Source organism: Tamandua tetradactyla, chromosome X, assembly GCF_023851605.1.
Source record: "Tamandua tetradactyla isolate mTamTet1 chromosome X, mTamTet1.pri, whole genome shotgun sequence".
In the NCBI taxonomy this organism is placed as follows: Eukaryota; Metazoa; Chordata; class Mammalia; order Pilosa; family Myrmecophagidae; genus Tamandua; species Tamandua tetradactyla.
Window position 1 is genome coordinate 741,822 of NC_135353.1, and position 17,369 is coordinate 759,190.

At 36.4% G+C, this 17,369-nt stretch overlaps 1 protein-coding gene across 1 annotated transcript in view; it reads left to right on the forward strand.

Moving 5' to 3' along the window:
• Positions 1–1,381: 1,381 nt before the first annotated feature.
• The window catches only part of CLIC2 (chloride intracellular channel 2), a 50,749-nt gene continuing 34,761 nt past the window's right edge, over positions 1,382–17,369 (forward strand). The window contains exons 1-3 of the mRNA XM_077145339.1: positions 1,382–1,774; positions 9,755–9,864; positions 9,987–10,112. Of these exons, the coding sequence (XP_077001454.1) occupies positions 1,718–1,774; positions 9,755–9,864; positions 9,987–10,112 (293 nt within the window). The 5' untranslated portion in view covers positions 1,382–1,717. The remainder of the gene's footprint in view (positions 1,775–9,754; positions 9,865–9,986; positions 10,113–17,369) is intronic.

Sequence of the window (17,369 nt, forward strand, 5' to 3'; positions counted from 1 at the left end):
GGGTTCAACTCCCAGACCATGAACTCCGCCCCCCACCAAAAAAAAAAAAGAAAAAAAATGTAATCTGAGACAATAATTTAATGAATTGAGATCTATGGGAGTAGAGAGTTTGTGTACTGCTGAAACTAGGCTGGTACTAGTTGAATCACACTGATATTAATTTATGACATTCATTGAAATTACAAAAGTAACCACTAAGAGCAAAAATATAGAGAAAAAGAAAGAAGATGTGAATCAAAATGGTTGACTACAAAAAAAGCAACTAAATACAAAAAAGAAGAAGGCAGTAATGGAGTAATTGATGAACAAAGTACATACAAAATTTGTCCTTCTATGCTGCCAATCTCAGGGAGCGGATCAGCACCCTGACACAGAGTAGAAAATCATTGTGTTTGTTGTGAAAGAATAAATGAATGGGGTAAAATTATAGCCATACAAAGCATTCATTCACCAGTTCCTGACAAACAAAAGGCAGCCCTAAGTTCACCATCAAAGTCCAGCTCAGCAGATGCGCAGCATAAATTCTCAGCCACTTTTAGGACCATTTGGGAAGTCATGAGGGCCCACGCCCAGAACACCCACCTTCATTTCTGCCACTCCTTGCCGGCTGAGTTCTGCTAAGTGTTTCATCCTGTAAATCAGGACAATGGAAGGTGCCTGTACATGGCTCAAAAGTGTGGGGGATGTTTGGTGGTGTAGAAAGAGGGTCCTGGTGATGCACAAACGATGGATCTCTGTTCAGTTTGGCTCCAAACAGGAAGAGTGTCTTCCCACCAGAGAGGTTTATTAATCCAGGCCTCTCTTCCCCAGTCCTAGCAGGCAGAAAACACAACTGCTGGAAACATTGTGGACAACAATATTTTACTGCTGTTCCCAGGATTCACAAGCAGAAAGAGAGAATGACTTGTGGTTCCTGGTACAGACGCTAAACAAGGAAGTGATCAGTTCCAGTTTACACATCCCATAAATAAAAAAGTAAGTGGGGCATGCAAAAGAAGCCTCCAGATTCACCCACCCAGTGAACATTCCCTGGTTATAGAAGAGAAGTGAAATCTGCAACTTAGAAGGGAACTGTGACTATGTCAGAATTAGAACTGGGGGTGGAGACATTCATTGAAGTACACTTTTTTACCCCCATTTAGACAGAATCATTTGATAAACATCCTTTTCCATTATAAAACTTAAATCATTTCTGGCCCTTTTCCTGGAAGAGCTTTTTGTTGCTGTCAGTTTATAGGAAGAGCAATAAGAGGTTCTTTTCTGGGCATGGAGCCCAGGAATGGAAGGGAGGCTCTAGAGAACATCTGGTTTGTTTGATATATAGTAGCCAGCACTGCATGTATGTGTTTGTGTGAGTGTGTGTGTGAGCATTTCTCTGATGCTGACTCATGGCATTGAAACCTCTCTGGAAACACCCCCACCCATTTAGCAAGGCAGTTTACACCCACCCCTTCGACTCCTCCTTGATTCAAATGTTAGGTCAAGAGGAAGAAGGAAAACAAATTCAAGAGCTGCTCTCAAGTGTCTACAATTTTCTGTGTTCCACCCCTTGAGAAGAGATTGGCCCCAACTGTGACTCAGTCCACTAAAAACTGGACTCTCTTTTTAAAGCGCCAACATTACTTCAGCCTTTGGATAAAACTGGAAGAAAGGAGTCTGGAAGTATTGTGTGCTGTGTGGAGGCAGGGGGCTGACAACTGGCAGTAAAGACAGTAAGATGGCAGGCCTGAGGCCCAGCACTCAAGCAGACCCTGAAATTGAGCTTTTTGTGAAGGTAAGTTTTTCAACCATAATAACAGCCTACAGAATGTACTATTTCTTGATACCGGACTTCAGCTTCTTAAAAAGGTCAATATTTGGGCTAACAATATAAGAAAGAAATTTAAATTTATTTTCCTACTGTGAGTTCTAGAAGGGTGCCTAGGTATTTGGCCGCTCTTAGGAAAATGTAGGTTGATATGATGGAAAGAGCATTAGACAGGTTGATAGTCAGAGCACCTACTTGTAATCTGTGTTTACCTATGTAACCTCGGACAAATCCCTCCCTCTCTCTGAACTTTGTTTCTCCATATGTATAATGAAGGTCTGACAAGATGATCCTGAAGGCCTTTTCCAGCTCTAGAAGTCTGTGTTTTATGAGATAGGCTTTGAAAGGCCTGGCTAGGTGAAGGAGAGAGGTGAGAATGACTTGAGAGCCCAAAGAGTACATTCTCTAATTCCCCTATAAAGGGCAAACATCACAAGCAGGGTCACACAGATATTATGGGAGAGAAAAGGCCAGGAGTCTGTCTGTTAGGTGAAGAGGAGGCATTTTAGAATGCTGCCACTTCCTCTTTATTGTTTGCCTTGGACTTTTTTTCAATATGTCTTAACTTTTCAGAAAAGCCCTTTGGAAAACCCCCAAAGCAGGAGAAAGGAGCATGTGTTTCTAAATGAACTCATCAAGAAAAAAAAGTTTTATATGGGTTTTTCCAAGTACAAACTGTATATTTTCTTATCCATATTTATATTAACTTTATTTTTCCCCTGTATTTTCACTATTAGAAATACTAATTAAAGCAAACTCTTATATTGTGTCTGACCCTTTTCTAAACACTTTACATATGTTACCTCATTTAGTCCTAACAACAACTTGGGAGGTAAATAATTATAATAATAATTATTATGACATTGTTATAGTGATAATATTATCTTAATCATTCTATAGATAAGTAAACTGAAGCACATAAATTTAAGTAATCGCCTCTATAACTGTATAGTCTCTTGATGGCTTACAAAGATATAGAATAAGGTATGTTTACCAAACATTAGGTTAAACACCTGTTGGCCAAAGTGATGCTTTAACAGCCATTTAAAATTATTTAGCAACTGGCCACATACATATACCAAAGACATTATCAAACTGCCTTTTCAAAATAATAAGAGCGAGACACTCACATTCCTTTAGCATTTCTTTATAGCAAGGCAAGCCAAATAAGTGTTTGCTGGACCATGGGACATAAGAGCTACTTCTCCTATCTCTGGAATACAGCAAAATATGTGGCTGCTCAGACAGGATATAAATGAGCTTTAATTTCCTAATTTGCCTTTTACAACTACCAATTCTAAACCAGAGGTAATGGCTCTACTTAAGGTAATTAGAGTGTAACTTTTCTCCAAACTATTCATTCAATTCAATCAAACTCCTCAAATCAGTTGTTGACATTGATTTGTTTGCATATGTTCATAGACTTCCTATATTTAAGTAGTAATCTGGAAGGGAGAAGTTAGCAAATCACACAATGGGTGAGAAAATGTTGAATTAAAATAATAACTTTCGGGTTAAAATAGTTAATCATTTATTAAGTACTTACTTTATGACAGGTACTGTGCTAAATGGTTTATTAAATGGCCCAGTTTCTTGAATAGGGTGTGAGATCTTGTTGGTTTGTACAGATTAGTGAGATGTCTCAATATATCCCAGAGTAATTTGGGCAGAAAATAAACAAAGTATTTGCACAGTCCGCTTGGGGGAACTGGGAGAAAGGAGGAAATATTCAAGTTCCCATCTGGTGAATTCCTAATATTCCCCCAAGCAGTGGAAATAACCAATTCAATAGGCTCAGCCCTTGATCTTGGGGCTTGCCCCTATGCTTATTCCTGCAAAGGGAAGACTGTGCCTACTTAAAATTAGGCTTAAGAGTCACCCCCAGAGAACTTCTTTTGTTGCTCAGATGTGGCCTCTCTCTCTAAGCCAACTTGGCAGGTGAACTCACTGCCCTCCCCTCCTATGTGAGACATGACTCCCAGGGGTATAAATCTCCCTGGCAATGTGGGGCATGACTCCCTGGGGTGAGCCAGGATCCAGCATCATAGGAATGGGAAAGCCTTCTTGACCAAAAGGGGGAAGAGAGAAATGAGACAAAATAAAATCTCTGTGTCTGACAGATTTTAAACATTGGAGAGGTTATCCTGGAGGTTATTCTCATGCATTATACAGATATCCCTTTTTAGTTTATGGGGTATTGGAGTGCCTGGAGGGAATTATCTGAAACTGTAGAGTTGTGTTCCAGTAGCCTTGATTCTTGATATGATTGCATGAAGATTTAACTTTTATAATGTGACTGTGTGATTGTGAAAACCTTGTGCCTAATGCTCCTTTTACTCAGAGTATGGACAGATGAGTTTAAAAAAAGAAAAAAGAGCAGGGAGTGGGAATAAAAGGGTAAAAATTGGATAGGTTGAAATACTAGTGGTCAATGGGAGGGAGGGGTAAGGGGTATGGGATGTATGAGTTGTTTCTTTTTCCTTCTTTTCATTTCTTTTTGTAGAGTGATGTAAATGTTCTAAAAATGATCATATTGAAGAATACACAACTATGTGATGATACTGTGAGCCACTGATTGTATAATATGGTTGTATTGTATGTGTATGGATATTTCTCAATAAAATATTTTTAAATGGAATTTGAAAAAAATTTGGCCCATTTTGTGGCTATAGAAACTAAAGCAAAGAGCCATTAAAGTAAGTTTGTCCAAGATCATATAAATAGAGAATGGCAGAGTTAGGATTTCAATCCTTTAAAATACCTGTCTGATCTTCAGTTGTTTTCAGTTGGGTGAATTTTTCATTAAAATTTCCATTCAGATAAAATCCTTTGGATGTAAGTTTATATAATGTCATTGATACAAATTACATATGTTGTGGAAGAACTTTGAGTATCATCTGGTCCAGGCTTTTGTTTTGCTTTGCTTTAAGATGTGCTCTGCAGATCTCTTGAAGTTTCATGGAGGATACTTGGTGGAGCAACACAGGGGTTGAGAATTGAAAATGCATTAGCATTTACCAGTGGTGTTTTTTTTTATATACCTTTCTGAAAATTAAGTGAGTCTGTGATTTCCCTCAGCTATCTCTAACTGTGCATCAAAAACTCTCCCACAACTTCTCCATACCACTGATGGGATCCCTATAAGAGATTAAGCACTTTCCTGTCACAATTAAGAACCTATATGCCTTCCATGTGGGAGACCCGGGTTCGATTCCTGGACCATGACCCCCCCCCCCCAAAAAAAAGAACCTACGTAGCCAGCAAAAGCATTGTTTTTCAGCTCTGAATGATTGGGCAATATTTATACCCAGTAACCATAAGAACAAATGAATGTTTTTTGTGAACTTTGTAACACACATTTTCTATTATCTCAATGTAGAGCCCATCTTATTGTTTGTTTATTGTTAAATGGAATGTTTAAGTTCTCTACCAAACACTTAACATTAAATTTTAGTCTATTTGTATTATGGAATCGAACATTACAGAATCTAACATTTGGGCCAAAAATTCTGAATGTAATATTTTTGTCAAAAATTTTGTCTGTGTTGGAAAGAGGGAAGAAGGAAGAGCTTCTCTGAATGTTCAGACCATTTTCAAGCTCTCTTAGAATTATCATAAAGACTGTAATAAAAAAAAATCCAACACAACTATTAGCTTAGGGAAATCAATGTTAAGTGTATGTTCTCTGGTGGACAGTCTATGGTATACTAACTGAGAAAAGTGTGTATGTCTTCAACTCTAACACTGAGTGAGTGTACTTGAGCAAATCACTTAGGCTTTCTAAGCCTCAATTTCCTCATCTGTTAAAGAAGAGTAATAATAGAACCTACTGCATGGGAACACTGTAAGGACTAAATGAAACAGTGTGTGTAAAGCACAGTAGTTAATAACATAGTAAACAATAAATGTTAGCTATTAGCATTTTTTCATGTTTAGAAACTTAGATCACAAGCACAAGGAGAAAAAGTTGGTTTGGTAAATGACCACATCCTTTTGCCAGCTGAAGATACTTAAGAGGTTGAGAATTATCCACTCAGGCTAAGGTATTTACATCCTAAAACTTTATATGATGGCACTTTAAGTCAAAATAACATAAACAGACAAAAAAGCCTTCAGCTTTCCTGTAAAACTTTACTACATCCCCCCACACACACACCTCACTGTTTTGCCTTTCCTTTAGCCAAAGGTGATCCACCCTTCCTGTTGTATCTATTACCAGACTCCATTCTTTTTCCTGCCTCCCACCCTTAATCATGTTTCCACCCTCTAACCCCAGTTCTGATTGGATCCCTAGTCTCACTTCAGTACACAACTCTTACAAAAGAAATGTAGCTGCCAAGGTTGGTTGCTTCTTCCCATACTTCACTCCCTGACATCACAAAGAGGCGACAACAGAGAAACTATTTCTTCTTACACCCACTGCCTAAGAAAGGAAAATTTGCCCCCTGCAAAATTTAAATTGTACCCAGGGTTTCTGGGACTTTAATATTGCCACAGATCAGGGTGTCCCTCTACAGGAGTGGAGATTAGTGGCTAAATGACTGAGGCATAAGGGAAAAATATTAGGTTGAAGAGATGAAAGTTGCTGATGGTTGGAATTGAATAGCCAATACCTAACGATGCCTAACAAATACTAAGCATCAGACAAATATTGAATGAATGAATGATGGATAATAACCATAGGAAAGGAGAGAGACAAACTTATTTGGAAGATATTTAGTAGGAAAAATTGACAAGAATTGGAGAGTTATATTGAATCTTGGGGGTGAAGCAGAGGAATGATTCCCAGTTTTCTAGCTTACACAACTGGGTGGATGGCAGTGCCATTCACAGGATTGGGAGCCCTAAAGAAAAAGAAAAAGCAGGTCAGTGCATTGACAAGGGAAGGAATTCAGCTTGGGACATATTGATATTGAGGTGTTTAAAACCTAGCTCTCTCATGAGGACACTGCATCGGCTATAGCCCTTTCAAAAAAGTGACTGCTTTTCTTCCTCATTCTTCTTATCACTGAACCTGGAGATGGCGTAGGTGTCCTTTAGCTATCTTTGTTTCTTATGGCTATTTCCAGACCATTCTACCTCCCCTATCTAGAGAAATACTTAGATTGAGCTTCATAACATCAAACTAAAGCACCTATTACCTCTCCTTGTTACAGAAATCTTTCAAATCCCAGATCACTCTCCCTTATTCCTTGAGGGCTTTAGTTCCTGAATCACTGTCACTCTCTCCACTATTACTCCTGTCATAATGCTTGGTGATTTCAATATCTTACAACAGTTACCTTTCCAACACTCTCGACTTTCAGATCCTTGGCCTCCTCTCCTCCAGTGATTTTGTTCTCCACCATCTCTCACTCCAGCTCTGTCACTCCAATGTCTGTAACCCTTGCCTGGTATCATAATATTTTATTTGGCTCTGTTCTCCTTTTTAAACTTTTCTACTTTAATAAATTTTATTGAGGTATAATTTACATAAAATAAAATGCACCCATTTTAAGTGCATTGCTCAATCACTTTTAACAAATGTACACACACATTTAAACACCACCCCAACCAAATTATAGAATATTTCCATCTCCTCAGAAAGTTCATCTCCTCAGAAAGTTCCTTTGTGTCTCTTTGCAATTAATCATCCCAACTCCACCTCACTGTCCTCCATGCACAGGCAACCACTGGTCCACTTTCTATCATGATACATTAATTTGCATTTTCTATAGATGGAATCATACACATGTTCACTTATTTATCTGGCTTCTTTCACCGAGCATAGTTATTTTGAGATTTGTTGTTCATATCAATAGCTCATTTTGTTTGTTGTTCCTGAAGTATTCCTTCATATGGATGTACATTTTGTTTATCCATTCACCCTTTAAAGGGCATTTGGATTGTTTCCAGTTTTGAGCTACTATGAATAAAGTTTCTGTAAATATTTGTGTTCAAGTCTTTGATGGCCAATTGCTTTAATTTCTTTTGGGTAAATACCTAGGATTGGAATTGCTGGGTCATATGAGAGATACATGTTTTACTTTGTCAAAATGGTCAGTTGTTTCATTTTAAACTCTCAAAAGCAGTGTATGATCCCACCAACACTTGGTATGCTCAGTCTTTTCAATTCCAGTTATTCTAAGGTGTGTGAAGTGGTATCTCTGTGTGGTTTTGATTTACATTTCCCAAGTGAGTGATTTGGTTGCACATCTTTTCATGTTCTTATCTACTATCTGTATATTTTCCTTTGTGAAGTACATGCTCAAATCTCTTGCCCATTTTTAAAGGTGGGTAATTTGTTTTGTTATTGAATTCTAAGTGTTCTTTATTTACATGTTTTACATATTTGGGGTACAAGACCTTTTTCATTTTCTTAACAGTTCTTTTGAAAGCAAATTTTCACTTTTATGTAGCACTATTTATCAACATTTTCACTTCTCTCCTTCACTCTCTGAATTCCGATCACATTGGCCTTCTTTCAGTTTCTTATACATACCATGCTCAGGCCTGTTATTGCAAGGCTTTTGCAATTTTCTCTGTTTAGAATGCCCTCTTAATGCCCATTCACTTAGTTAACTTACTTATCCCTTGAATTCGATTCAAATGCCATTTCCTCAGGAAAGGCTTTCCCTGTAAGACCCCACATAGATTACGTTCTTCTTTGTACACTCTCATAACATGTACTTCCTTCCTTCAAAGAACTTAACTTAGTTTTAAAAAGTTTGAGAGGGTGCACACATAGTTCAGTGGTTAGAATGCCAGCCTTTCATGCAGGAGACCCAGGTTCAATTCCCAGACCATGCACCGCCACCCCTCCAAAAAAAAGTTTGGAAGAACATTTTTAAATTTTAATATAGGGTTTTGTTTACCATCACTTTCCTAGTGCCTAACAAAATGTCTGGTATATGCTAAATACATAATAATTTGTTCAGTGAATATTTATTAGATGAATAAATGAATAGAGAGTCCACAGTTAAACTCAGGATATATAAAGTTTCAAAGTGGAAAATCTGTTGTTTTCAATCAGTGGGAGAAAGATGGATTTGTTTCAATTAATGATGCTAAGACAACTAATAACTACTTGTTTAAAAAAAGATATTAAGGGTGGAGGCCCAATACACCACTTATACCAAAATAAATTCCACATAGACTAAACAAATGCAAAAATGAAACCATAAAGTTACTAGAAAGAAACACAAGGTTTTAATAATAAAACAAAATAAAAAATTAAGATAAGAAATAAGTTTTTGTAATCTTGATGATATAAGGCCTTTCTAAACATCCCACAAAAACAGGACTGCATAGAGAAAAAGAATGATAGATTTCATACAAAATTTAAATTTTACATGACATGTTTTTAAAATGCATACTTTGAACATGTATCACGAAAAGTTCATGTCTTCAATATACACATACTTTTCCAAATTCATAACGAAAAGAGTCATCACCCTAACAGAAAAATGGAAAATTGGCATAAGCAAACAATTCACAAACTAAGTAAATCAAATAGTCAATGAATATATGGAAAGATGTTCACCTTTCAGGAAGGAAATTTGGCAGGACTTATTAAAATAGAAAACGTGCATACTCTTTACTTAGCATTCTCATTTCAAATAATAACCTAAAGATACAATCTCAGAAATGGGATAAGTTATATACCAAGAAATGTTTGTTGCAGAAATATTTACAGTAACAAAAATTTTGGAATAACCTAAATGTCCATCAATTGATAATATAAATTCTGGTAATATATAAAATTTATTATCATTATGTGCTCATTACCTTTGTAATTTTTCATATAATGAAACTATTTGATTCATTATCTCTCTCTGCTACATGGTAGAATCCATGAGAAAAACGATATCCCACTGTGTCCCTAGCAACTAATTCAGTTCCCAGTAGGCACTCAATACATAGTAGTTGAATGAATAAGTGAACTAATGGATTTGTTTATCTCAATAGGCTGGCAGCGATGGGGAAAGTATTGGAAACTGTCCCTTTTGCCAACGCCTTTTCATGGTCCTCTGGCTTAAAGGAGTTAAATTCAATGTGACTACTGTTGACATGACCAGGTATGAGAAATCAGATGTTTATTTCTGGAGACTGAGATCAGTACACACCAATACAATCTTGGTCTTTGTATAATGTCTACCTTATCTATAGGCCTAACTATGCATACTTTCACTAATTATAGGAAGCCTGAAGAGTTGAAGGACTTAGCTCCAGGTACCAATCCTCCCTTCCTGGTCTATAACAAGGAGTTGAAAACAGACTTCATCAAAATTGAGGAGTTTCTAGAGCAGACACTGGCTCCTCCAAGGTACAGTGTTTTACAGGATTCTGTTGTACTTGAGATAATCTATTTTATTGCTGATTGAGAACTCTTCCTTCTAGGCATCTAACAGCATTTCTGTTGCCAGAAGTCTCTTTTTCTATCTTTCCAGATAAGTTTTGTAAAGATCTCCCTTGATCACTCCATATATGATTAGAAAACTTTACTACTAAATTATGTATTTAATTTAGGTAGGTAATATTTTACAAAATGACAAGGATAGACTTTGAAACCTGAGAAAGGCAGATAAATTTGGACCACATTTAAATTCAACTACAGACTCTGATCCATAATGAAGTTTGGAGATATTTATACTGATAGAAATCAGACTTATTTTACTGCAGACCCCTCAGAAGATCTTCAGTTTTGAAAGAGCCTTTAATTCTGTCTGATCTCTTTATGAAAGTTGGGAAACTTAATTTAAAAGTGTTTTGAGATTTCTAGGCTTACATGTCAAATGAAACACATGTATAAACCTCCCCTTTCAACTTCAAATACCCAAAATGCATTAATCATTAAATATTTCAAATGATTTTTTACAAAAGTACATAGCATACTTTAAAACAAGAAAGTAAATTTTCTGTTGTCAAGAAATGGAGAGGGAGTCCACAGTTGGGTGGGAGTGAAGTATTATCATCATATAGCCTATGAGGATTGGCAGGACTGGGTTTTAACACCACTAATATAATGAAGGGAGAACACACCCAATTCAAGGGCTAGAGGCCAGGAAACAGGTCTCGTGCAGCTAGCCAGAGGCCAGAACTGCACTGTCTATTCTCAAATGAGAACTGCACATCTCTGCCCATCCAGGATAGTGTTTGGAAACAAGAAGCCTGATGTTTTCCTTTTCTATTTTATATTACCACAAACTTAGTGTTTTAAAACCACACCCATTTTTTATCTCAAATTCCCATTGGTCAGGAGGCCAGGCATAGCCTATATAGGTCCTCTGCTTAGTCTCACATGGTTGATATCAAGGTGTTAGTCAGGGCTGAAGATCCCAACTGGGGCTTGGAATCTTCCCCAAGCTCATTCACGCTGTGAGCAGAATTCCATTCCTCGCAGATGTGTAACTCAAGTCTGTTTACTGTCTATGAGCCAAGGTCCACTTTCAGTTCCTAGAGACCTCCTCTCTATAGGCAGTTCACAATATGACTGTTCACTTTCTTCTTCTGAAGCCAGCAGGAGAATGTTTCTCTAATACTTTACTATCTCTTAGGGACTCACCTGATTGGATTATGCCCACCCAGGATAATATCTCGCTAAATTAATTCAAAATCAACTGATTAGCAACCTAATAACAGATTTTATATTCCATCAAGTTCACAGATCCTGCCTATAGTCAAAGGGAAGGCATCACATAGGGTGTTTACAGCATGGGTCAGGAATCTTGGAGGCCAAATTAAAATCATGTCTACCACACTTTCCAATGGTCAAGAACCAAAGCAGAGTTATCCAAGAAAAACACGCTCCCAAGGGCTACATCATTCATTCTTAATATTATATAATCTCCATTCTCTCTTTTGTGACCCACAAATTAGAGGGTTTTTTCTTTCTACTTTTCTTTTATTTCTTTTCTAAGTGATAATGGAACCTTTTTCAAAAGTGATGATAAGTTAGGTCGTAAGGCAAGCCTCACCAAATTTCAAAGGCTCCGTATCATCCAGAGCATGTTCTCTGAGTACAGTGGATTAAACTAGGCACCAATAACAAAATATAACTAAAAAACCCATATCTGCTTGCAAATTAAGTAACACACTTTTAAACAAAGAAGAAATCACAATTAAACTTTCTAAATATTTTTACCTGGGCTGGGCCACGGTGGCTCAGTGGGCAGGGTTCTCGCCTGCCATGCCAGAGGACCCGGGTTCGATTCCCGGTGCCTGCCCATGTAAAAAATATATGTATATATATTTTTTACCCAAATTCTAAATAAGAAAAACATCTATCAATATGATTGGATTCATATTGTATTCTGTAGGCAAGGTTTGGTGGCTTGGAGTTATGTACCCCAGAAAAATATATTCTTTAATCTTAATTCATTCCTGTGGAAGTGAACCAGTTGAAAATAAGACCTTTTGAAGGGGTTATTTCAGTTAAGGCATGGCCCAACTGAATCAGGTTTTAATCCAATTTCTGGAGGCCTTATAGAGAAAGGCCCAAAAAGAAAAAGACACAGGGAGAAGCAAGAACCCAGAAGTCAAGAGAATCCAGAAGAGAATGAAGATGCCACTACAATGTGCACTGCCATGTGATCGAAAAATCAAGGACTAAGGAGCACTGCTAGCCAGTTCCAGAATGATAAAGGCTTCAGGAAGAAAACATTGCCTTACTGATGTCTTAACTTTGGATCTCTTCTAACCTTAAAACCAGTCTGTAGCTTGCCTTTTCATTTTCTAAATAAGTCTTATAAAAAGTAGAGTTTTTAAAATTTTGATGAAGTTCAATTTATCATTTTTTTCTTTTATACTTTGGCTTTTTGTGTCCTAACCTTTGCCTACCCAAAGACATAAAAATTTCCTATTTTTTTCTTGTAAAAGTTATATAAGTTTGCCTCATTTAAACTCCATAAACCATTTTACTTTTTATTCTAGCAATATATGTACATTTTAAATTTTCCCATTTTAACCATTTTTTTAACTTTTTAATGCAGTGACATATATACAACTCAAAGTTTCCCATCTTAACCACTTTCAAGTGTACAATTCAGTACTATCAATTATGTTCACCTGCCATGCTACCATTACCCAAACTATTTCATCACCTCAAACAGAAGCTGTGCATCCATTAAGCATTAACACCCCATTCCTCTTCCCCTCTAGTCCCTGGTAACCTGTATTCTACTCTTTGTCTTTATGATGTTTTTTATTTTAGTTATTTCATATAAGTGAAATCATACAGTATTTGTCTTTTTGTGTCTGCTCTATTTCACTCAACATGATGTCTTCAAAGTTCATCCATATTGTCACATATATAGGAATGCCATCCCTTATATGGCTGAATATTATTCCATTGTGACTATATACCACATTTTGTATCCATTCATCTGTTGATGGACACTTGGTTCCTTCCACCTTTTGGCTACTGTAAATATGAACATTTGTGTACAAATATCTGTTCAAGTCCTGGCTTTTAACTCTTTTGCATATATACCAAGAAGTAGGACTGCCAAGTCATGTGGTAATTCTATGTTTAACTTTCTGAGGAACCACCAAATTGATTTCCACAGTAGCTGGACCATTTTACAATGACACCCACAATGTTTAAGGGTTCTGTGGAAAGTTGAATTAAGTACCCCAACAAAACACTTGTTCTTAATCTTAATCCACATTCCTATGGGTGTGAGCCCATTTAAATAGGACCCCTTGAATGTGTTTTTTTTTTAATTAAGGTGTGGTTAACTGAAGCAGGATGGATATTATTCCAGATTACTGGAGGCCTTTTAAAGAGCACCTAGGAGAAGCTTGAGAAGGAGTGAATATTGCCATGTGACAAGAGGCAGGGATTCAAGCCAAAGAACCCTTAGGATTGCCAGCAGCCAGCCTCAGAATGTACAAACACTGTGAGAAAGCATCTTGCTGATATCTTGATTTTGAACTTCTTTTAGCCTCAAAACTGTGAGCCAATAAATTGTTGTTTAAGCCAAAACCAGTTTGTGGTAATTGTAACAGCAGCTTAGATAGACTAAGACAGGTTTCAATTTTTCTGCATCTTCACCAACACTTGAATTTTCTGTTTTTATTTAATAATAGCCATCCTAGTGAGTGTGAAGTGGTATTTCATTGTGGTTTTGATTTGCACTCCCCTGATGACTAATGATGCTGAGCATCTTTTCATGTGTTTATTGGCCATTCATATAATTTTTTGGCAAAATGTCTACTAATGTCCTTTGCCCATTTTTAAATTGAATTATACATCTTTTGTTGTCCATGATCCATTTTTAATTAAGTATTGTATAAGGTGTGAGGTTTAGGTCAAGATTCATTTTTGGCAGTATTTCCAACATTTTTGGCCTAAAAACATTATTTCCCAATTGAATTACCTTGGCAACTTTGGTGAAAATCAATTTACCACATAAACTTGGGTCTTTCTCTGCATTCTATTTTAGTCCATTATCAGTAAGTTAATCTTTTTGGCCAATACTACCTTATCTTGACTACTATGACTTTGCAGTAAGCCTTGAAATCAGTAGTCTGTCTTCTCACTTCTTTTCTCAAGAATGTTGTATCTATTCTATATGTCTTTCACCCTTTTAGAATTTTAGAATGTTTGTCAATTTCTACCAAAAAGAAAAACACCTTTAATTGGGATTACATTAAACCTATAGATCAATGTGTGGAGAATTCATATCTTAACAATTTTGAGTGTTTTTATCCATTGATTTAGGTCTCCTTTAATTTCAGTCAATATTGCTAATAGTTTTAGTGTGCAAAACTGATACAGATTTAGTTAACTAAATTTCATGGTTTTGCATGCCATTTTAAAAGGAGTTGCTTCTTAAATTTCACTCTCCAGTGTTCTTTGCTAGAATATGAAAATACAACTGATTTTTTAAATATCAAATGCCAGGGCTGCTATGACAAATACCACACAATGGTTGGCTTAAACAGCAGGAATTTTTATTGTCTCATGGTTTTGGAGGCTAGAAGTCTAAAATCAAGGTCTTGACCGGCAATGTTTTCTCCCAGAGTCTTTAGAATTCTGATGCTGGCTTGCTGGTAATCCTTGGAGTTCCTTGGCTTGCATTTCTGCCTCCATCACATGGTGATCTGCCTTCTTCTATGGGTTGTTCTGACTCTTGGCCTCTACTGATTTCTGGCTTCTACTGACTGAATAAATCTGAATTTTCCTTGCTTATAAGGACTATAATCATATGGATTAAGTCCCACCCATTGAACTTGGCCTAATCTAAATAAAATTGTCAAAGATCCTATTCACAAGTCCACACCTTAGCCAATAACCTTCAGAAGTCCAACTTATAGATCGGTTCATTCCCAGAGGACTGGGAGTTAGGAATATGTCATTTGTGGGGGATGTGATTCAATCCCCAGCATTGATCTTATATTGGGTGACCTTGCCAAATTCACTTATTAGCTCTAGTAGCTTTTCTGTTAATTCCATAGAACTTATATGTGCATAAACATGTCATCTGTAAACAAGCCAGTTTTAAAACTTCATTTCCAACCTGTATGTTTTATATTTCTTTGCCTTGACTTATTACATTAGCTAGGGTCACCACTACAATGTTCAATAGAAGTGGTGAGAGTAAACAAACATTCTTACCTTGTAACCAGTCTTAGTGGGAAATTTTTCAGTCTTTCACTATTAGGTGAGATGTTAACCATGGGTTTTTGTAGATGTCATTAGGTTGGGGTATCAAATGTCTTTTAATATTAATGACTTTTATTTCTAGAATTTTTATTTAGCTATTTTACAAATTCACTTTTTCTCTTTTCATGGAGCCAGCAGAAGTGAATTTGATGGCAACACACTTGGAATGAGTCAGGCTGAGGAGCAGAAAGAAAAAAGACATATTAAAAGCTACAATAGCCTAGGACACCTCTGGGATACCATCAAGTGCAGCAATATATGCATTATGGGAATCCCAGAAGGAGAAGGAAGAGAGAAAAGAGCAAAAGTAATAGTCACAGAAATAATGACATAGAACTTCCCAAACTTAGCAAAAATGTGAATATGCACACCCAAGAAGCTCAGAGAACACCAAACAGGATAAACATGAAGAAAAACACAACCTGTCATATATTGATTACAGTATCACTTTCACTACACAATGGGTCAAACAACATAAAGAAAAGGTAACCATTTGGATAAGTATAAATGTCAGTATTATTGTATTGTATTGTTTGGTATGTAACTCCACTTATTACTTCCTGCAGGTGCTAAAATGCATATGCATAAAATGTAATGATAAATCTCAATTTTTGGACGTATACTATACAAATATATGTGTAGGCAAGTACAAAAACTGGTAGGGGAACAGAGGGGTATAGGAAAAGTATACATGGTTGCTATTGTATTTAAGCTGGTATCAAAACAAATATAATTCATACTTTTAGGATGTTAAAATTTAAACATATGGTAACCACAAGGAAACAAATTAAAATTTTATCCAGATAGAAATGAGGTTCCACTCAATATGGTAAGCAAGAGAGCAAATAAATATAAAAGTAGGCTTTGTCAGAGGCGAGGGATAAAAATATAAGACTTACAAAGCCTAAATAGTAAAATGGCAGAAGAAAGACCTGTATTATCAGTTGTGATTTTAAATGTAAATGGATTAAACTCTCCAGTCAAAGACAGGTATTGGCAGAATGGATAACATAGCACAACCCAACTATATGCTCTCTGCAAGAGACTCACCTTAAAGTCAAAGACAGAAGTAGGTTGAAATGAAAGGATAGAAAAAACATATACCATGCAAGTAGTAAACAAAATAGAGCTGGAAAGGCTATACTAATACAGGATAAAATAGACTTTAAATTAAAAGCAGTTACAAGGGATAAAGATGGCCATTACAGACTGATAAAGGGGACAGCTCAATAGGAAAATGTAACAATTATAAATATGTATGCAACTAATAGCAGCGCTCCAAAATATGTGAAGCAAATACTGACAGATATGAAGGGAGAAACTGACAGTTCTATATTAATAGTAGGAGACTTTAACATGCCACTCACAATGATGGATAGAATATCTAGTCAGAAGATCCATAAGGAAGTACAGGAAGTGAATGATACACTAAGCCAAATAGACCTGACAGACATACATAGAACCCTGTACCCAACAAAACCAGAGTACACATTCTTCTCATCTGTACATGGATCATTCTCCAGAATAGACTATATGTTGTGTCACACAAACAAAAAATCTCAGTAAAATAAAAAGTATTGAAATTGTACAATATATATTCTCTGATCACAGTGGAATGAAGTTGGAAATCAATAACAGAGATAGAAAGGGAATATTCACAAATATGTGTAAATAAAACAATAAATTCTCAAACAATCAATGGGCTGAAGAAGAAATCAGAAGCAAAATTAGGAAGTATCTTGAGGTGAATAAAAATGAAAATACAACATATCAAAACTTATAGGATGTAATGAAGCCAGTGCTGAGAGAGAAATTTATAACTCTAAATGCTAATAGTAAAAAGGAAGAAAGACTTTGGGGAACAATGAAATTATCTAAAATTGATGGACTGTTGAGCGGGATGTACATGAGGCC